The sequence below is a fragment of the Chaetomium globosum genome, genomic scaffold (genome assembly GCF_000143365.1).
Source record: "Chaetomium globosum CBS 148.51 scaffold_1 genomic scaffold, whole genome shotgun sequence".
NCBI lineage: Eukaryota > Fungi > Ascomycota > Sordariomycetes > Sordariales > Chaetomiaceae > Chaetomium > Chaetomium globosum.
The window spans coordinates 2,002,428-2,016,535 of record NT_165976.1 but is presented as its reverse complement, the minus strand read 5'-3'; the positions used below and the strand labels follow the sequence as shown (position 1 = coordinate 2,016,535).

Below are 14,108 nucleotides of genomic sequence, written 5' to 3'. Positions count from 1 at the left end.
ATCACCCACCAACCCCCTCCCCCCAAAACAGACCCCCCACGAACTCCTCCCCAAGCTCTTCGGCGAGTTGCGCGAGCGGTACGCGGAGCGGCCCGGCGGGTACACGCGGGTGCTGCGGACGGAGCCCAAGGACAAGTACAACCAGGCGCCGTCGGCGATACTGGAGCTGGTGGACGGGCCCAAGGACATGCGCTTCGCCATGACGGCCGCCGCCGTCGCGCGCGACCGCAGCCTGGGCAAGCCCCACACCGACCTGACCCAGAAGAACATCGCCAAGGTGACGCGCTACCGCCGCGAGGGCCGCGAGGCCTTTGAGGCGATGGTTGGGAGGGTGGAGGGGCTGAAGTTGCAATAGAGGGGATAGGGGGAGGATGGGGTGAGGGAGAGAAAGGGAGGGTGTGGTTGGGAGGGATGAGGTGGGTTGGGCTGTGTTGCGTTGCTGGGGCAGGGTGGAGCGGAAGGGGCATGACATCCTTTGCATATCCATCATGAGAACTGTACATCAAGAATGGATGTAAGATATGGGAGTATGACACTGTATGTGTTGTTTATACTCGGCGTACATTATCAACGCAACATCAAACAAACTATGGAACAAATAACCAACCCTCTACACGAAATCAAAGGTATCTCCCTGGTCGTGGATCATCTTGCCCACCCTGGACGTCCCGACAATCCGCTCTAGCTTCATCACATCATATTTGGAAAACATGACCCTCACCACCCCCTGTCCGTGCTCCACAAGCAGGGACTGCTCGCTCTTCTGCAGATACCCGCCCGCGATCTCCTGGTAGAACAGCGGGTTGTCCGGCAGCGCGTACATGACCACGCGCTTGACCCCCTTGATCTGGTACCGCCTAAAGTGGTGCGCCCGCTCCGTGTACAGCAGGACTTTGTGACGGCCGTTGAGGAAGTGCGACCGCGCGCGCGAGGCCTCGGGCACGTCGGCGTACTCGGAGATGGTGCCGAACGAGACGTTCTCAACGGCCGGGTTGTTGGCAAAGTAGTTGCGCACGCGCACGAAGTCGAGGTACGACGGAATGAAGACGAGCGTGCCCGCCGCGTCCCGCCCCCGGTGCCGCGCTAGCATCGGCACGATGGCCTTGGTGAAGTAGGCGAACCGCGCGTCCGGGTCCGCCGCGATCGACCCGGCCTCAAACCGGCTGAACGTCTGCCGCGCCTTGACCGGCAGGTGCTGGATTGTTCCCGCCGACTCCTGCTGGAGCCGCGCCTTGCCCGCCCAGTTGTGGCAGTGTGTCCGCAGCAGCTCGACTAGCTCGGGTGTGTTGAAAGCGCTGAAGATGACCGTCTGCCGGAAGTGCTTGGCCTGGTCGTCTAGGTACCAGCTACGCACCCGGCTGAAGTCGCACCCGTGCGCGTCCTTGGGTTGGACGTTGAGGTGCTCGAAGATGAACTCGACGTGCTCCCAGTTTTGCATAAGTAGGGCGTCGGCTTGATCGACAATGACAAGCTCGATGGAGCTGAGGAAGTCGAAGTCGAGTTTCTTCTCCTCCTCGGAGCCGATGGCCATGCGGAGACCGAGCGGGCTGGCGAAGATGATGTCCGAGTTGTAGAACTGCGAAAAGTACTTGATTGTCTTCCGGGTGAATTTCATACCCAGTCGGAACATGTCGTCGTCGCTTCCCGAAAAGAGATCCTTGAAATCGTCGGGCTTGTCGTCGGAAAACTTTGATTGCTTATCGATGTAGCCGTCTTCAAATCGCTTCCGGTTTTCCTGCTGGTCTGGCTCACAGATGGAGACGATCATATCGACCATCTTGACGCACGACTGCCTGGTCGGAAGGAGCATCAGCACCTTAGGTCGCGTGAAGCCTTGGTCTCTCAACTCCAGATCCTCGTTGCCATCAGCCCTAGAAAGCCTAGCGTTATTCTTGACGATTCGATCTCGGGTCCTGCTACGGGTTAGCGGCCAGTCATGCCAACATTGTTAGGTCATTTACTTGAAGACGTGGTTGAGGGCATGGAGAGAGGCCATCCGCCTGATGCCCTGCGACCCCGCAACAGTCCTGTTGCAATAGAGCATGTCCTGGTAGTTGAAGAGCAGCGGCGCTATTGTTTGCTCAACCTGGTCAAACTTGGCATGTTTGGGAGCCATGGCCTCTTGCAATCTCTTCTTGAGTTTGAGGTCCGAAATGCCCGATATTGGTGCCGGGAGCGGCTTGGCCGCCGCATCCCCAGCATCTGGAGTGTTGAAGAAGACCCTTGTCGAGTTGGCTGCTATCCGTTCCATGCGCCACTTATTCCCCTGGATCGCTTCGAGTCGTGGCCGCAGTACCTCTTCTTTGGGGTCCGCAAAGTGCACCTCAAACGGGTCGGAGACATCCAGGTCGTCGTCCTCGTCAAATAAGTCTTCTGGCGCCGCGTTCGTCGGGTCCTCTTCTGGCTCTTCGACAAAATCGACATCCCGCTCCTCGCCATCTTCATCGCCATCCTCTTCGCCATCAGTAGCTTCTGGTGCCGCCTCTGGCTTTGTGGACTCCGGCCCCTGCCTCTCCGCCGAAGCGTGATCCAGCTTCCGCCGCTTCGCTTTCGGCGCGCTCTCCACGAGACTCCGCATCAGGCTCAGGTAAGGCTGGGCAGATTGAGTCTCCTCCTCATCCTCCTCATTAGAATCAACCTCCATGGCATCTGATTCGTCGTCCGATGGGCTCTCACTCCCCGCCTCGCTCTCAGACTCACTGTCCAGTCAGCACCAGGGACACCGCCATGAGAACGTCATGAAGTAATACATACTCCTTGGAGGCTAGCCTTTTATCGTCAAATCGGGCACCTCGAGGCTGTTGTGCCACTGCTCTTCCCCGTCCTCTCCCTCTCCCTCGAGACGACCCCCTTCCTCTGGTTCCTCCGCGACTGGGTCCTCCTCGGCTGGAGCCTCCGCGAAATCCAGCACGGCCACCCGGAGCCATCTTAAAGCTAATATTAAAAATTCCGCAATATCGGAAGCTATTTTTGCCCTTAATGGTTGATGTAGTGAGTGTCGGTCGCTTGAAGAAAAAGTTGTATGAAAATGAAATATTTCAGCCTTGTCAGTTCGACAGCCACTCAAACTCAGTTGCCAAGCCCTGTACCCCTGTCCCCTGTCCCAATCTCCCCGTAGCCTTGCACGCCACTTTGCATGGCGGGGCTTATCTTAGCGCGCACAACCAAGTCCCCCACCCGCTACAAAACCAAAAAATTCGAGGTGCAACGCCCGGATCGAGCTTGAGAGAAAAGAACGGCTCCGGTTTGCCTGCGACGACTTTCCCCGATCCTCCGCGACCCGCCCAACTCCCTTGTTCCTACCCCATCAGCTTCCTCCAATTTTCTACGACCGGGGAACCACACCACGCCCACTCCCAGCACTTCAGGAACAGGAACAGGCAAAGGAAGGAAATTCGACAATATGGCTGTTGAGCAGGAGCACTTCGTCCACCTCGCCCGACCCCTGGCGCCTACGTCTATGGGTTTTACCGGTAGTGCCCCGCTTACCGTGCACATCCAGCCCCAAGTATGCCCGCCCACCCCTCAACCACATCCGTTCGCAAGACGTACCCGACACCTCCCTTTTTCATGTGAAAGGGAACCTCGTATAGATTTGGGTACTTTGGAATCAAGACATTGACAATGTTCTCCTTCGCTAGGCCGTATTCTCCGTAATCGACCACGCCGTCCGCCGCGACACCCGCGACACACAGTCGACAAGAGTGATCGGCGCCCTCGTCGGCACCCGCAGCGAAGATGGTAGCGAGGTCGAGGTGCGGAGCACCTTCGCGATCCCGCACACGGAGAACGAAGACCAGGTCGAGGTCGACGTCGAGTATCAAAAGAACATGCTCGCCCTGACCCTCAAGGCCTCCCCGCGCGAGACCCTGCTCGGGTGGTACACGACCTCGCACGAGCTCAACAGCTTCTCGGCCCTCATCCAGAACTTCTTCGCCTCGCCCGAGACGGGCACCTTCCCGCACCCGGCCGTGCACCTGACCATCTCGACGGAGCCCGGCGCGCCCATCGCCACCAAGGCGTACATCTCGGCCCCGGTCGCCGTCTCGCCCGAGCGCGCCGCCGAGTCCTGCCTCTTCATCGAGGTGCCGCACAAGCTGCTCTTCAGCGACGCGGAGCGCGCGGCGCTGGGCACGGCGACGGCGGCGGCCGAGACGGAGGCCCGGTCGGCGCCCGTCATCTCCGACATCGAGACGCTCGCGCAGTCGCTCGAGTCCGTGTCGGACCTGCTCGAGCGCGTCTCGGGCTTCGTCGGCGAGGTGCTGGACGAGGAGCGCGACGGCAGCCACGCACTCGGCCAATACCTGATGAACGCCCTGTCCCTGGCCCCCAAGGTCTCGGCCACCCAGATCGAGGCCGACTTCAACAACCACGTCCAGGACGTGCTCATGGTCAGCTACCTGGCCAACACCATCCGTACCCAGATCGATCTTGCCCAGCGCCTCGCCACCGCGCCCTTGGTGGGCGGCGACAAGGAGGGCGGCGAGAAGGGCAAGGACGGCGAGGACGGCGGCCGCGGTGGGAGGGGAGGCAAGCGGGGCGGCGGTGGCCGCGGCGGACACCGCGGGGAACCGAGAGAGCCCAGGGAGCCGAGGGAGCCTGCCGAGTAGGAAGCAAGAAAGGGATGATACTACGATTAAAGAAAAGGGTAAAGCGGGGGGTTTCTTCAGGCGGAATTCTCTTGTTATCGCAACATATCCCACCATCTTGTCTCTGTCTCACTTTGATCCGCCTGTTGGGTTAGGCTTTTCGTGCACACAGGAGGGGTCGTCTCGGGGGGAGTAGGGATCAGAACGGGGAGGGCATCCCGCTCGGCATGACAGGCGGGGCAGTGAGGCGGCATTGATTACATGTTGGGGGAGGAAGGAGTGTAACACACCATTCTGAGGCAAATCGTCTCTAGGTGGCGTGAAGTTTCTAGAGATATTAACTGGCTCTACACGCTAAAAAAAAATGGGATGCCATGGCGTTGGGCGGCGGTCGTAGCATAGAAACGGCCAGGGGCAATCAATATGAGATTTGATCACGGAACAAAAACGGATGGCATTCATCTTGGAGTTTATTCTGCACATCTATAGGTCTGAATAATGGTGGTGCCATCGTGGCCAGAAATTTTATATCGCCCCATTAGTCTTTGCGATGTCTCACTTCGGCCACCTCGTGCAACCGTCCCAAACCACCACACAACAGCCACCCGCCCGTTTCTTTTCGTCGTTAGGTATCCGCCTTTCGGAGATGAGCAGAGAGGGCCTTCGTTGCTCCGTCCCGGTGATCCTTTTTCTTCTCCAACAACAATAACAGCACCAAGCATCGCCTCTGTATTCCCAAAACGCCCCGATGCATGCGGCCCCACCGACCATGTTACGCTTTATGAACCATGTATCCATCTAACTCCTGGCACCGCTCTCAATGCTTAAACTCCTCTCTTAAGTGGAAGGCTTCTGCGGCAATGTGGCGGGGTTGCCGTAGGTGGGGAGATGACTGAACGTCTGACCCGGCCCCGGAGGTGGCCCTGCCGGCTTGTTAGGCATGTGCATGGGTCCGTTCGGAGGCATATGTGGTGGGCCGTGGGGCAGCGGCGGTTGCATATGGGGAGGCTGCTGCACACCGTGGTACGGTGGCATCGAGTTGTTGGAACCCTGCCTCGTCATACCATATGGCCCGGGCGGAGGGGGGCCAAACCCCGGCTGTGGCAGTGGCTGCTGGTAGCCGGCGTAGCTCATGTGCGGCGAGTGGAACTGCGGGCTACCATGCCGGGGGCTCGATCCTCCATAAGGACCAGACACATGCGGCGGCGGCGGCGGTTGCAGAGGAAGTCCGTTACTCGGAACGAACGACTGCGTTTTCGGATTGAAGGCTTGCCGGTTATAACTGCCCGGGATGGGATGTTGACTCTTGGGATCGCTCGGGTTGACGTGCGCCGGGAGCTGCCCGTAAGCATAAGGAACCCCTGGCGGGGGCACGGGGCTAGACCGAGGGGGGTATACGTTCTGAGTATAGCCTTGCTGGGGCCACGCTGGCTGTGAGATGCTTGGCACAGGACTGCCGTACGGGCCACCGATGGGATTAGGGGCGCGGTAACCCTGTTGTTGCTGTTGCTGCTGCTGTTGCTGCTGCTGCGGTGGCGGCGGCGGCGGCACAGCCTGGGGTACGGCCTGGGGTACAGCTTGCCCGACATTTTGTGGGACGGCCGGAGGCATAGGTGGCGTCGGGTACTACAGCCGAGTTAGATTGCGGGAGACAGTATAAGGTGAACAAACCTGGAAAACTTACTGTTTGCATTCCGGCGTATTGAGGGTTAAACCCGTTGTTGGGCACCATCTGCGGCGCGAATGACTGGCCTGGCGGGTATATGGGCTGCGGTGCGCTGGGATATGGCTGCTGGAATTGCCCGTTGAACGGGGCTGCGTTCACCGGGAAATATTGGGGCGCAGAGGGACCCCAAGTGGGATGTTGAGGACCACACCAGGCAACATATTGAGACCGCGACTCAAAGCTCTCCGAGTCGTCTCGACGCTTCGTCTTCCTCTTGCCGTTGTTGGGCTTATCTTTTGCCGACACTGAGCTAGCCCGGGATACGCCGGTGCTATCTTCGCCGTCTATAGTCCCACGATTAGCTGGGAGGACATGAGAATATTTTACACTAAACCTACCCTGGTTGGGGTTTTCCGTCTTCTCGACGCTTCCGAATATCCGCTGTCGGGCTTTGTTGTATGCCTCTTCACGCTCCTCTCTAGTGAGTCTGGAATAACGGTTAGCACGAGCAATCCTCACGGATGCGGTAGGAATTCTTACTTCTCCTTCGATGGGCCGTTCTTGTCCTTGGAGTCGCTACCCGCTTCTGACGTCGGCTTTGAAGGACCGGCACTGGTCGTACCCAACTCTCCGTCCTCGCCACGGCGCATGATCTTCCGTGGTAAGACGACCGGGGCGGGTGAACCGCTGGCGGGCGTGCTCACCGTGGCGATACTCGACAACGAGGGGGGGATCCTGCAAAAAGGTGTGCGAAAGATGCGCACGGCTCCCGCGGCTGCCTCATAAGAGTGTGTCATATGATAATAATCAGCAAGCCTGTGGGTCAACATTCTGCAAAACGAGTTGCTCGGGGGCAAGTCCATGTAAGGCTCTCTAAAGGGTTGTGTTAGTGCCTGAAATGGAGTAAGGTTGTGGCAGCGGGAGCATACTTCGAGTCCTGAACAAATTCGATGACTTGCTGCTCGAGTCTCAGCAAGAATATGCGGTCCTTGGGTGACTGCATTGCCTCGAGAAGTTTATCGTCGGGGTTCTGGCTATAGAAAGCGTTTGGTGCCAGAGCATCAGGAGTCGCAGTGCCACCGACCAGGGACACCTTCGGATCCGGTACGACCTGCTTGTCCGAATTGCCGCTTTGTGGTGTGCTGACACCCTGGTTCTTGGTTCCAGCCAAGATGTGATGGGCAGGAAGACCCCGCGGCGGCATATCCCCGATTTGGATACGTTGGATGCGAGCCGCAACGTCCGAGCCCATGCGGGAACTAGCCATATAGGACCCGCGAATCGAAAACGCATCGTCGTCCTCCGCAGCGGCCTTGACACTTGCACTGTCGTCGGGCCGCAGTGATTCCTTCTCGTCCAGCGCGAATGTCGTGCCGGAGGTGATACTCTTGCCGTCTAAACTGGGGGGCTTAGTCCCTAGCTCCGAGCTAGAGTCGGCTCGCTGAGACGTGTCGTCTGACGGGGTCTGGCTGTTGTTAACTTTGCTCAGCCTTTCGGGCATACCCGCTAGAGACCCGTCGACAACGAGATTGAGCGGCGACTTTGCTTCCAATTTGAGGTCTTTCAGTCCGCTGACGATCTTGGAGTCGGCGGGGTTCTCATTGCCGGCCGTTTGGTGCATATTGGGCGATGATACGGCGAGGTTTTCGGCGACGGTAGAAACAATGGCAGGCGCGGCCATAGAGACGGCAGTGTCTCTTTTATCCTTGACAGGCGGTGCCGAATCGAGCGCTCTGGTGGTAGCAGGAGGCTTGGAGCCCTTGGGCGTCGACGCTGCGGCGACCTGGGTGCAGGATAATGTCAGCTAAATGCCCCCAGATAGCAAGCCGAGAGTGGAGGTGGGATATCGATGGCCACATACCCTTGCAAACGACATCTTCTTCCCTACGTCGTTCACCATGGTGGGAATAGCAGCCATGGGTACAGCTCAAAATATCCCCGGGAGACACACGGGGTGGTACACAATCCCCAGAGACAGCGATATCGAGGCACGAGGGCACGGGATGGTCGGTCCCAATATGAGCGAGCGAGCGGGGAGGATACACCGGCTCCAGTGTGTGGCCGGGCCGGGGCAAGACCGGGACGACGGATCCGAGGAGAAATCAAGAAATGAAACGGAGCAGGGCTGTCCAGACCGAAGGAAGAGCGCAGGTAATCATCGTGTGGGGGGTATCAGAGGAATCAGGCAAGGTTGACGATTTCCCCCGAAACAGCAACGGCGCGATGCAGCAAGAGGCAGCGAGTGCGTGCGAGATACTGCTGCGATGGATGGATGCAGCGTTGAAGTTGATTTGGTGCACAATATCGTCAACCGGGTCAAATACGACCGCAGTTGTTTGAGCGTCGCAATTCCAGACGTCCGTGCTCGGTCTGGAAGCAAGGCCGCCACAATTGGGCAGTTTGAAGAATGGGAGATCTGAGCCAAGGAGGGGGGTGCGATGTCCCGGACAGATGTGGTTGCACAATGGAACCTGGAAGGAATTCTTGGTGAGGAGGCTGCTCTGCCTGTGCGGTCCCCTCCACAGGTGACGGAGGCCTAAGGCGGCTTTAACACTCAGCAGGCCCCACACTGGTTCTTCCCAACCAACCCTTGTCCCTCAAACCCAACCTGCCAAATAGCGAGGTCGTGAAATGCAACAAGGAAGGGATGGAAATAGGTCAAATAAATAACAGAGGTACTGAGCTAATATTGCAGCGATTAACTTAGTTTACAGCCAAAAGTTTGATAGGTAGTTTCTTTGCATCAACTGTGAATACCGGCAATGTAGACATCCGCATGCTCGGGGACAACCTAAACGCATGGAAGCAAGGCTCTTGCCAGCTGCTCGTGCAAGCCAGGCGTACATGCTTTGAAATCCTCCTTCAAGCCTTCAAGCTGTCCCAGTAGGCACAGTTTTCGGTACTCTGGAGATTCACTGGCTAGCTGGCCAGCCTAACTAAAAGTTGACTGCACGTGTCGACAAACCTCAGTGAGACGAGCAATGAGGATAAGCTCTGGCTTAGGGATCCATAGTTGATCCTCGTTTCTTGCATAGCATAACCAGGTATGCATAGATAATCAACGACAAGAAGGTCCCCGAGGACGAAGAAAGGTCCAGTGAGACACGGTCAAGAGCAACAAGTGCACAAAGAAGAGTCCGTGCGCAGCCAATGCAGAGGGAATGGCTCAAATTCTGCCGGAGGAAAAGGAAAAAAAAGGCGGTGACCCGTATGTGTCCTTGGGCTTGTGTATTCATTACGGTAATAGTATTCATACGGCATGGCTGGTCAATCTCACTTCAATCACCGAACAAGCTCAACAACACTCAACGCGCAAACAGAGAACCGCTCAACCCCGTGGTTTCAACGTCACTTCTTGCCCTTGCTATATGTTACAGCAGTGGATATAATAATTGACCCAAACGCTGACTGTTTCGCGCTGCAACAGCCCAGCGCCTCGCCAACGCAACAGCACGCGACAGCCGGCGAGGGTTCTCAACGGATTTTATCCATCATCGTTCACCCCTCGAATTTTGGTCTTGAACTATAATCTGGAAATCTATGTGTGGGCTTGTTATAGCCATCAACGAAACGAAACCATCCCTTCACAGAAGCCGAAATGCATTCCTTCCGAGGCCGTAGCGGGCCATCCAAGGCTACCCCATCAAACGTGCAATGCCAAAAGTGCCTGAAACGAGATAAGTGACCGCCCCATGCAAAAGTCACGTTCTTTATTAACAGACACAGAACGCCATTACTCGTACGAATGCAAGTCGGCGCCGCAAGAGCGCCCCTATATTGCCCGGCCTTCTCGCACACAACAATTGTTCAATCCTAAGCTACTACCGAAACTCGCAAGTGAAACCCCGAACGCTTTACAGGAAAAGTAGGTTGTTAGTCCCCAGTGACCCATTTCCACGAGACGTTGACAATGGCCATAGGAAGGGGGTGGCCGATGAAGAGCTAGCCAAGCGAGAGGCAGAAAGGGCCCGGAAACGGGAACGGGAACTGGACGAGGACGCCGCTTTGAGGGACTCGCCACCCCCCAGGCGGCACAGATCGCCATCCTACGATTCAATATCCAGTATCTCTACCCGATCCCCGTCTCCAGCCCCAAGGCGGACCCGCAGCCCCGAGCGCCAGGAAAGGCGGAGGGAGTACCGCAGCCCTTCACCTCGAGGTTCCCATGGCCGCAACCCGTCATACGATTCGTGCGATCGCTACTCTCGCGGCCCCTCGGAAAGCCCGGCACGCGGCTACCAGGCTAGAGGCTCGCGGCTGCCGCTTTCTCCTTCGCCCCGGCGCTCTCCTCCGGCGAGATCCGAGCGCGGTGGTCGCGAGGTTAGACGGTATGGCTCTCCCGGGTTTGATGTACGTGGAAAGGACTCATATACCAGGCGGGCATACTCGAGTTCCAGGTCCAGATCTCCAGTGAGACGGGAGGGCAGGGGTGACAGACATGGTCCTGGTCGTTATCGGGATAGGGATGATCGGGGCCACCGGGGAAGGAGCCCATCGCTCCCGCCACCACCGGCACCGGCACCCCGGCAGCCGTCGCCGCCGCGGCAGAGAAGCCTCAGCCCCTTCAGCAAACGGTTAGCTCTAACACAGGCCATGGGCAGGGGTAGGTGAGGATAGGAATTCTGGGTATCATAGGCCATACTTTTTGTAGGATCCATGTAGCTCACCGGCAGCGCCAAATAAAACAACACCAATCTGCAAAGCCAATCCCATCTAAGGCGCCCAATCATGCAATGCCCATATCCCTCCCTCGCCCAGACGATGCCAAACCTGTGCACCTTTCAAGCCATCCCGAACTCGGCCGCCTCCGCCTCTCTCTCCCTCCGGTTCTCTTCCTCCTCCTCCCGCTCCCGCAACCTCATCCCCTCCACAATCGCCGCCCCATCCAACATACCCTCGGCCTCCGCATCTCCCTCCTGTTGTCCTCCCGCACCACCCCCAGCCCCAGCCCCAGCCCCAGCATTTGCAGCAGCCTTCTTCTCAGCCAGGCGCTCGCGCACCAAGCGGGCGATGGCGTTCTCGGTGCGCACGTGGAGCACCTCGGTGCGCAGCGCCAGCTCGCGCTTGAGGTCCCAGTTGGGCCTCTTGGGCTGCAGCTTGAACAGGTCGATGGCGGCGCCGCCACTCTGCTGCGCGTCCGCGTCCGCCGCCTCCTGCCGCCGCGACTCCTCCTCCAGGTCCCGCGCCTGCTCCTCCAGCGTCGCCTGCCCGGGGGCTAGTGTGGGCGGTGCCTCGAAGCCGAGCTTCGGGCCTTTGGTCTCGAAGTCGTAGTTGCGGCCGGAGAGGTGCAGACGGGCTACGTCTTGGGTGGGTGGGTCTTGGGTGTTGTTGTCGTTGGGATGGGTGGTGGTGGTGGCGGTGGGAACAAAGTCATTTTGTGATGTGGTTTCGGTTTCGTCTGCGTCTGCTTCGGTCGGCTGCTTGCGCTTCAACGATTTGAGCTTGGCGAGGCGCGCTTTACGGTCGTCTGAGGCTGCGCTTAGGGTTGCGTGGGAAGCCATTGTTGGATTGGGTGGCGGGTTCCTTTGGTGGGTTGTCTGGGTTTCGGTGGATGTATGAAAGAAGTCGAGAGTGCTCTTCCTCTGTTTGTGATGGTTGAAGTGGAAACATGCTGTGGCTGCAGGGAAGCTGAACCTCGAGCGACGCTAAACTCTTGCCTGCCGCGCCCCAAGCCATGTATTGTAGGTATGTAATTACAAGCAACATGGGTTGTACTGTACGCCGCCACTTACCGAGAAATTATTTACGGATACCACACGGCCGCATGTTAAACTTCTGCTTCCATGTTCTCTGGATTCGTTGATTGCGCCTTCGAGACAGGCTACGATATCCCATAACCCCCAACTCGACTAGCCGCTACCCGGCGAGCCGTGTCCGGTCGCAATGATGCGCCATGCCGGGCAGGCCTCCCGGACGTGTGCCACATTAACACGACGAGGACCCTGGCCCTTAAACGCACGATTCGCCCTGCACTTGCGGCATTCAAGGGCTCTTCATACCAATCCTGCTGCTCCTAACGCTGCCGGTTCTACCGATTCAAGCCCCACGCCCAACAACCCTTCTCCCACCAACCCCGCCGAGCAAACAACACAGGAAAACTCGAGGGCCGACCAGCCGCAACGAGGCCAAGGGGCCGCCAGAGACGAGCAGAGAGGTCTGAAAGGTTTGGGGGATCAACTAAACCGAGGCCGCTTCCGTCACAGGGAGCTGCGCAGCAAAAAATGGGCGTATCCGAAGGACCGGTTTCACCGCATTCGTTTCTCGCTAGAGAAACAACAAAAGCTCACAGGGCAAAACATTGATTTTATCAAAGCACAATTCAGGGACTGGAACAAGCATACAAAAGTCGTCTTTGATCGTCTAAATGAAGTCAAGGCAGATTACCCTAGTAGAGACAAAACTGAAGGCATGGAAACCGAAGGCATGGAAACCGAAGGCATGGAAACCCAAGGCATGGAAACTCTCGAGAAGCTCCTAGCTTTCAATACGGTCGAGGACATGAGGTCAGCGTGGCTCGCAATACCCCAAGAAACCCGCGAATCCAACTGGCTGGGCATGATGAAAGCTGCGCTGGACTCTCGGCTCGAGAGCGTCGCCATGCTGCTAGTAGCCACCATCGGAGCAGACCGCACGCCAGGCTGGGCCGTGACAGACGTCTTTTCCGTCCTCGTCATATGGTACTCAAAACTGCCGGAAGCTAGCCGGAAGGACCAGCAGATCCAACTCCCCCAGTTACTCATTCACCTCCTCCGCTATTTTCCTCCGAGCAGCTACCGGTTCCAACAATGGACCCTCGGGCAAACCATGTCCGACTGTGACCCCGATTTGGTGGCCGAGATATACGCAGCGCTACAAGAGCACAAGCACCCTCTTCACTGGAACACCAAGCTCAAGATCGCAGGGTGTCTTACGAAGAACACAAAGTACAAGCTGGCTGCGCTCAGGCTTTTTGAGAGTCTTTTTGACGACCCCAAAGCGGATATCCACGGCCGTCGCTGTGCGGCATTGGCTACCGAGCTCTTCACATTGCCCCATGACTGGAAAGACCGGCGGACACCGGTAGAGGTGCGATTGCTCGCCGAAGCGTTCGAGCGTGTCGTGGGTCGCGGCCTCTCTCCAAACATCGTGACATATACGGCCATGATTCGGGCCTTGTGTTCAACCAACCAGCTGGACGCGGCTTGGAAAATCTACGAGGTCATGCGCAATGCAGGCACCACGCCGGACGCCCACGTCTTTTCTGTCCTCCTGAACGGGGCCAAGCGTGCTCTCCGCCTTGGCTCGGCCATCCGAGTCATGGAAGAAGCAACACCCGATGCCTTGCGAGAACCTTACATCTGGAACGACCTGGTGCACACCATCCTTTTGGCTGCGATGGAAGAAGCTCCCCCGATCACGCTCAGCCAGACCCCGGATCCTCTACCGGCCTTTCCCTCCATGCTCAAGGTTTATTCCAAGTTCTTCGATGTGAAGCCCCTGGAAAAGCTCATACCTGGTGGCTTGGACGTCCCGACAAATCATATTATTACGGACTTGGCTTGGCATGAGAAGTTGGGCCCGTTCATCGATCAACTACCCGCCGCCGCCCCTGATAAGCTCGTCAGGCCCGGCCTCGAAATCCTAGGCATCATGCTGACGGGCTACACCAAGAGCCTCTCTACCACCGACGACATCCTGTCCTTTTACACGCACTTCCGAGGCTTACTATCCAAGCGAGACCCGCTTCGCTATCAAACTCCTAGAAGAAGAATACACGCCCCTACGACCTCGTTCTCAATTTTATATCTCGCCGCCCCGGGATGCTAGGCGTAGCTGTCGACATCGTCACGCAGATGCTCCAAGATGCCGTCGGC

General features: G+C 57.8%; 7 protein-coding genes across 7 annotated transcripts in view; 4 read left to right on the top strand and 3 right to left on the bottom strand.

The window, feature by feature from the left end:
- CHGG_00664 (mitochondrial 54S ribosomal protein YmL8) overlaps positions 1-355 on the top strand; it is a gene marked incomplete at both ends in the record, with an annotated part of 963 nt that extends 608 nt beyond the window's left edge. The window contains one exon of the mRNA XM_001219884.1: positions 32-355. Coding sequence (XP_001219885.1) covers positions 32-355 — 324 coding nt within the window. The remainder of the gene's footprint in view (positions 1-31) is intronic.
- Positions 356-610: 255 nt separating this feature from the next.
- CHGG_00663 (uncharacterized protein) lies at positions 611-2,927 on the bottom strand (the record flags this gene model as incomplete). Its single annotated transcript, XM_001219883.1, has 3 exons — positions 611-1,871; positions 1,962-2,699; positions 2,755-2,927. The coding sequence occupies 3 exons, from the start codon at positions 2,925-2,927 to the stop codon at positions 611-613; spliced, it is 2,172 nt and encodes a 723-aa protein (XP_001219884.1).
- Positions 2,928-3,403: 476 nt separating this feature from the next.
- On the top strand, positions 3,404-4,610 carry CHGG_00662 (uncharacterized protein; the record flags this gene model as incomplete). The annotated part of the gene is made up of 2 exons (XM_001219882.1): positions 3,404-3,508; positions 3,642-4,610. 2 exons carry the CDS (start codon positions 3,404-3,406, stop codon positions 4,608-4,610), a joined length of 1,074 nt encoding a protein of 357 aa, XP_001219883.1.
- Positions 4,611-5,426: 816 nt separating this feature from the next.
- On the bottom strand, positions 5,427-8,155 carry CHGG_00661 (uncharacterized protein; the record flags this gene model as incomplete). The annotated part of the gene is made up of 5 exons (XM_001219881.1): positions 5,427-6,215; positions 6,274-6,617; positions 6,878-6,990; positions 7,185-8,038; positions 8,117-8,155. 5 exons carry the CDS (start codon positions 8,153-8,155, stop codon positions 5,427-5,429), a joined length of 2,139 nt encoding a protein of 712 aa, XP_001219882.1.
- A 209-nt stretch (positions 8,156-8,364) lies between these two features.
- Positions 8,365-8,675, top strand: CHGG_00660 (uncharacterized protein; the record flags this gene model as incomplete). The annotated part of the gene is made up of 2 exons (XM_001219880.1): positions 8,365-8,406; positions 8,469-8,675. 2 exons carry the CDS (start codon positions 8,365-8,367, stop codon positions 8,673-8,675), a joined length of 249 nt encoding a protein of 82 aa, XP_001219881.1.
- A 2,361-nt stretch (positions 8,676-11,036) lies between these two features.
- On the bottom strand, positions 11,037-11,756 carry CHGG_00659 (uncharacterized protein; the record flags this gene model as incomplete). Its single annotated transcript, XM_001219879.1, has 1 exon — positions 11,037-11,756. The coding sequence occupies one exon, from the start codon at positions 11,754-11,756 to the stop codon at positions 11,037-11,039; it is 720 nt and encodes a 239-aa protein (XP_001219880.1).
- Positions 11,757-12,663: 907 nt separating this feature from the next.
- CHGG_00658 (uncharacterized protein) lies at positions 12,664-14,061 on the top strand (the record flags this gene model as incomplete). The annotated part of the gene is made up of 1 exon (XM_001219878.1): positions 12,664-14,061. One exon carries the CDS (start codon positions 12,664-12,666, stop codon positions 14,059-14,061), a length of 1,398 nt encoding a protein of 465 aa, XP_001219879.1.
- Positions 14,062-14,108: the final 47 nt, after the last annotated feature.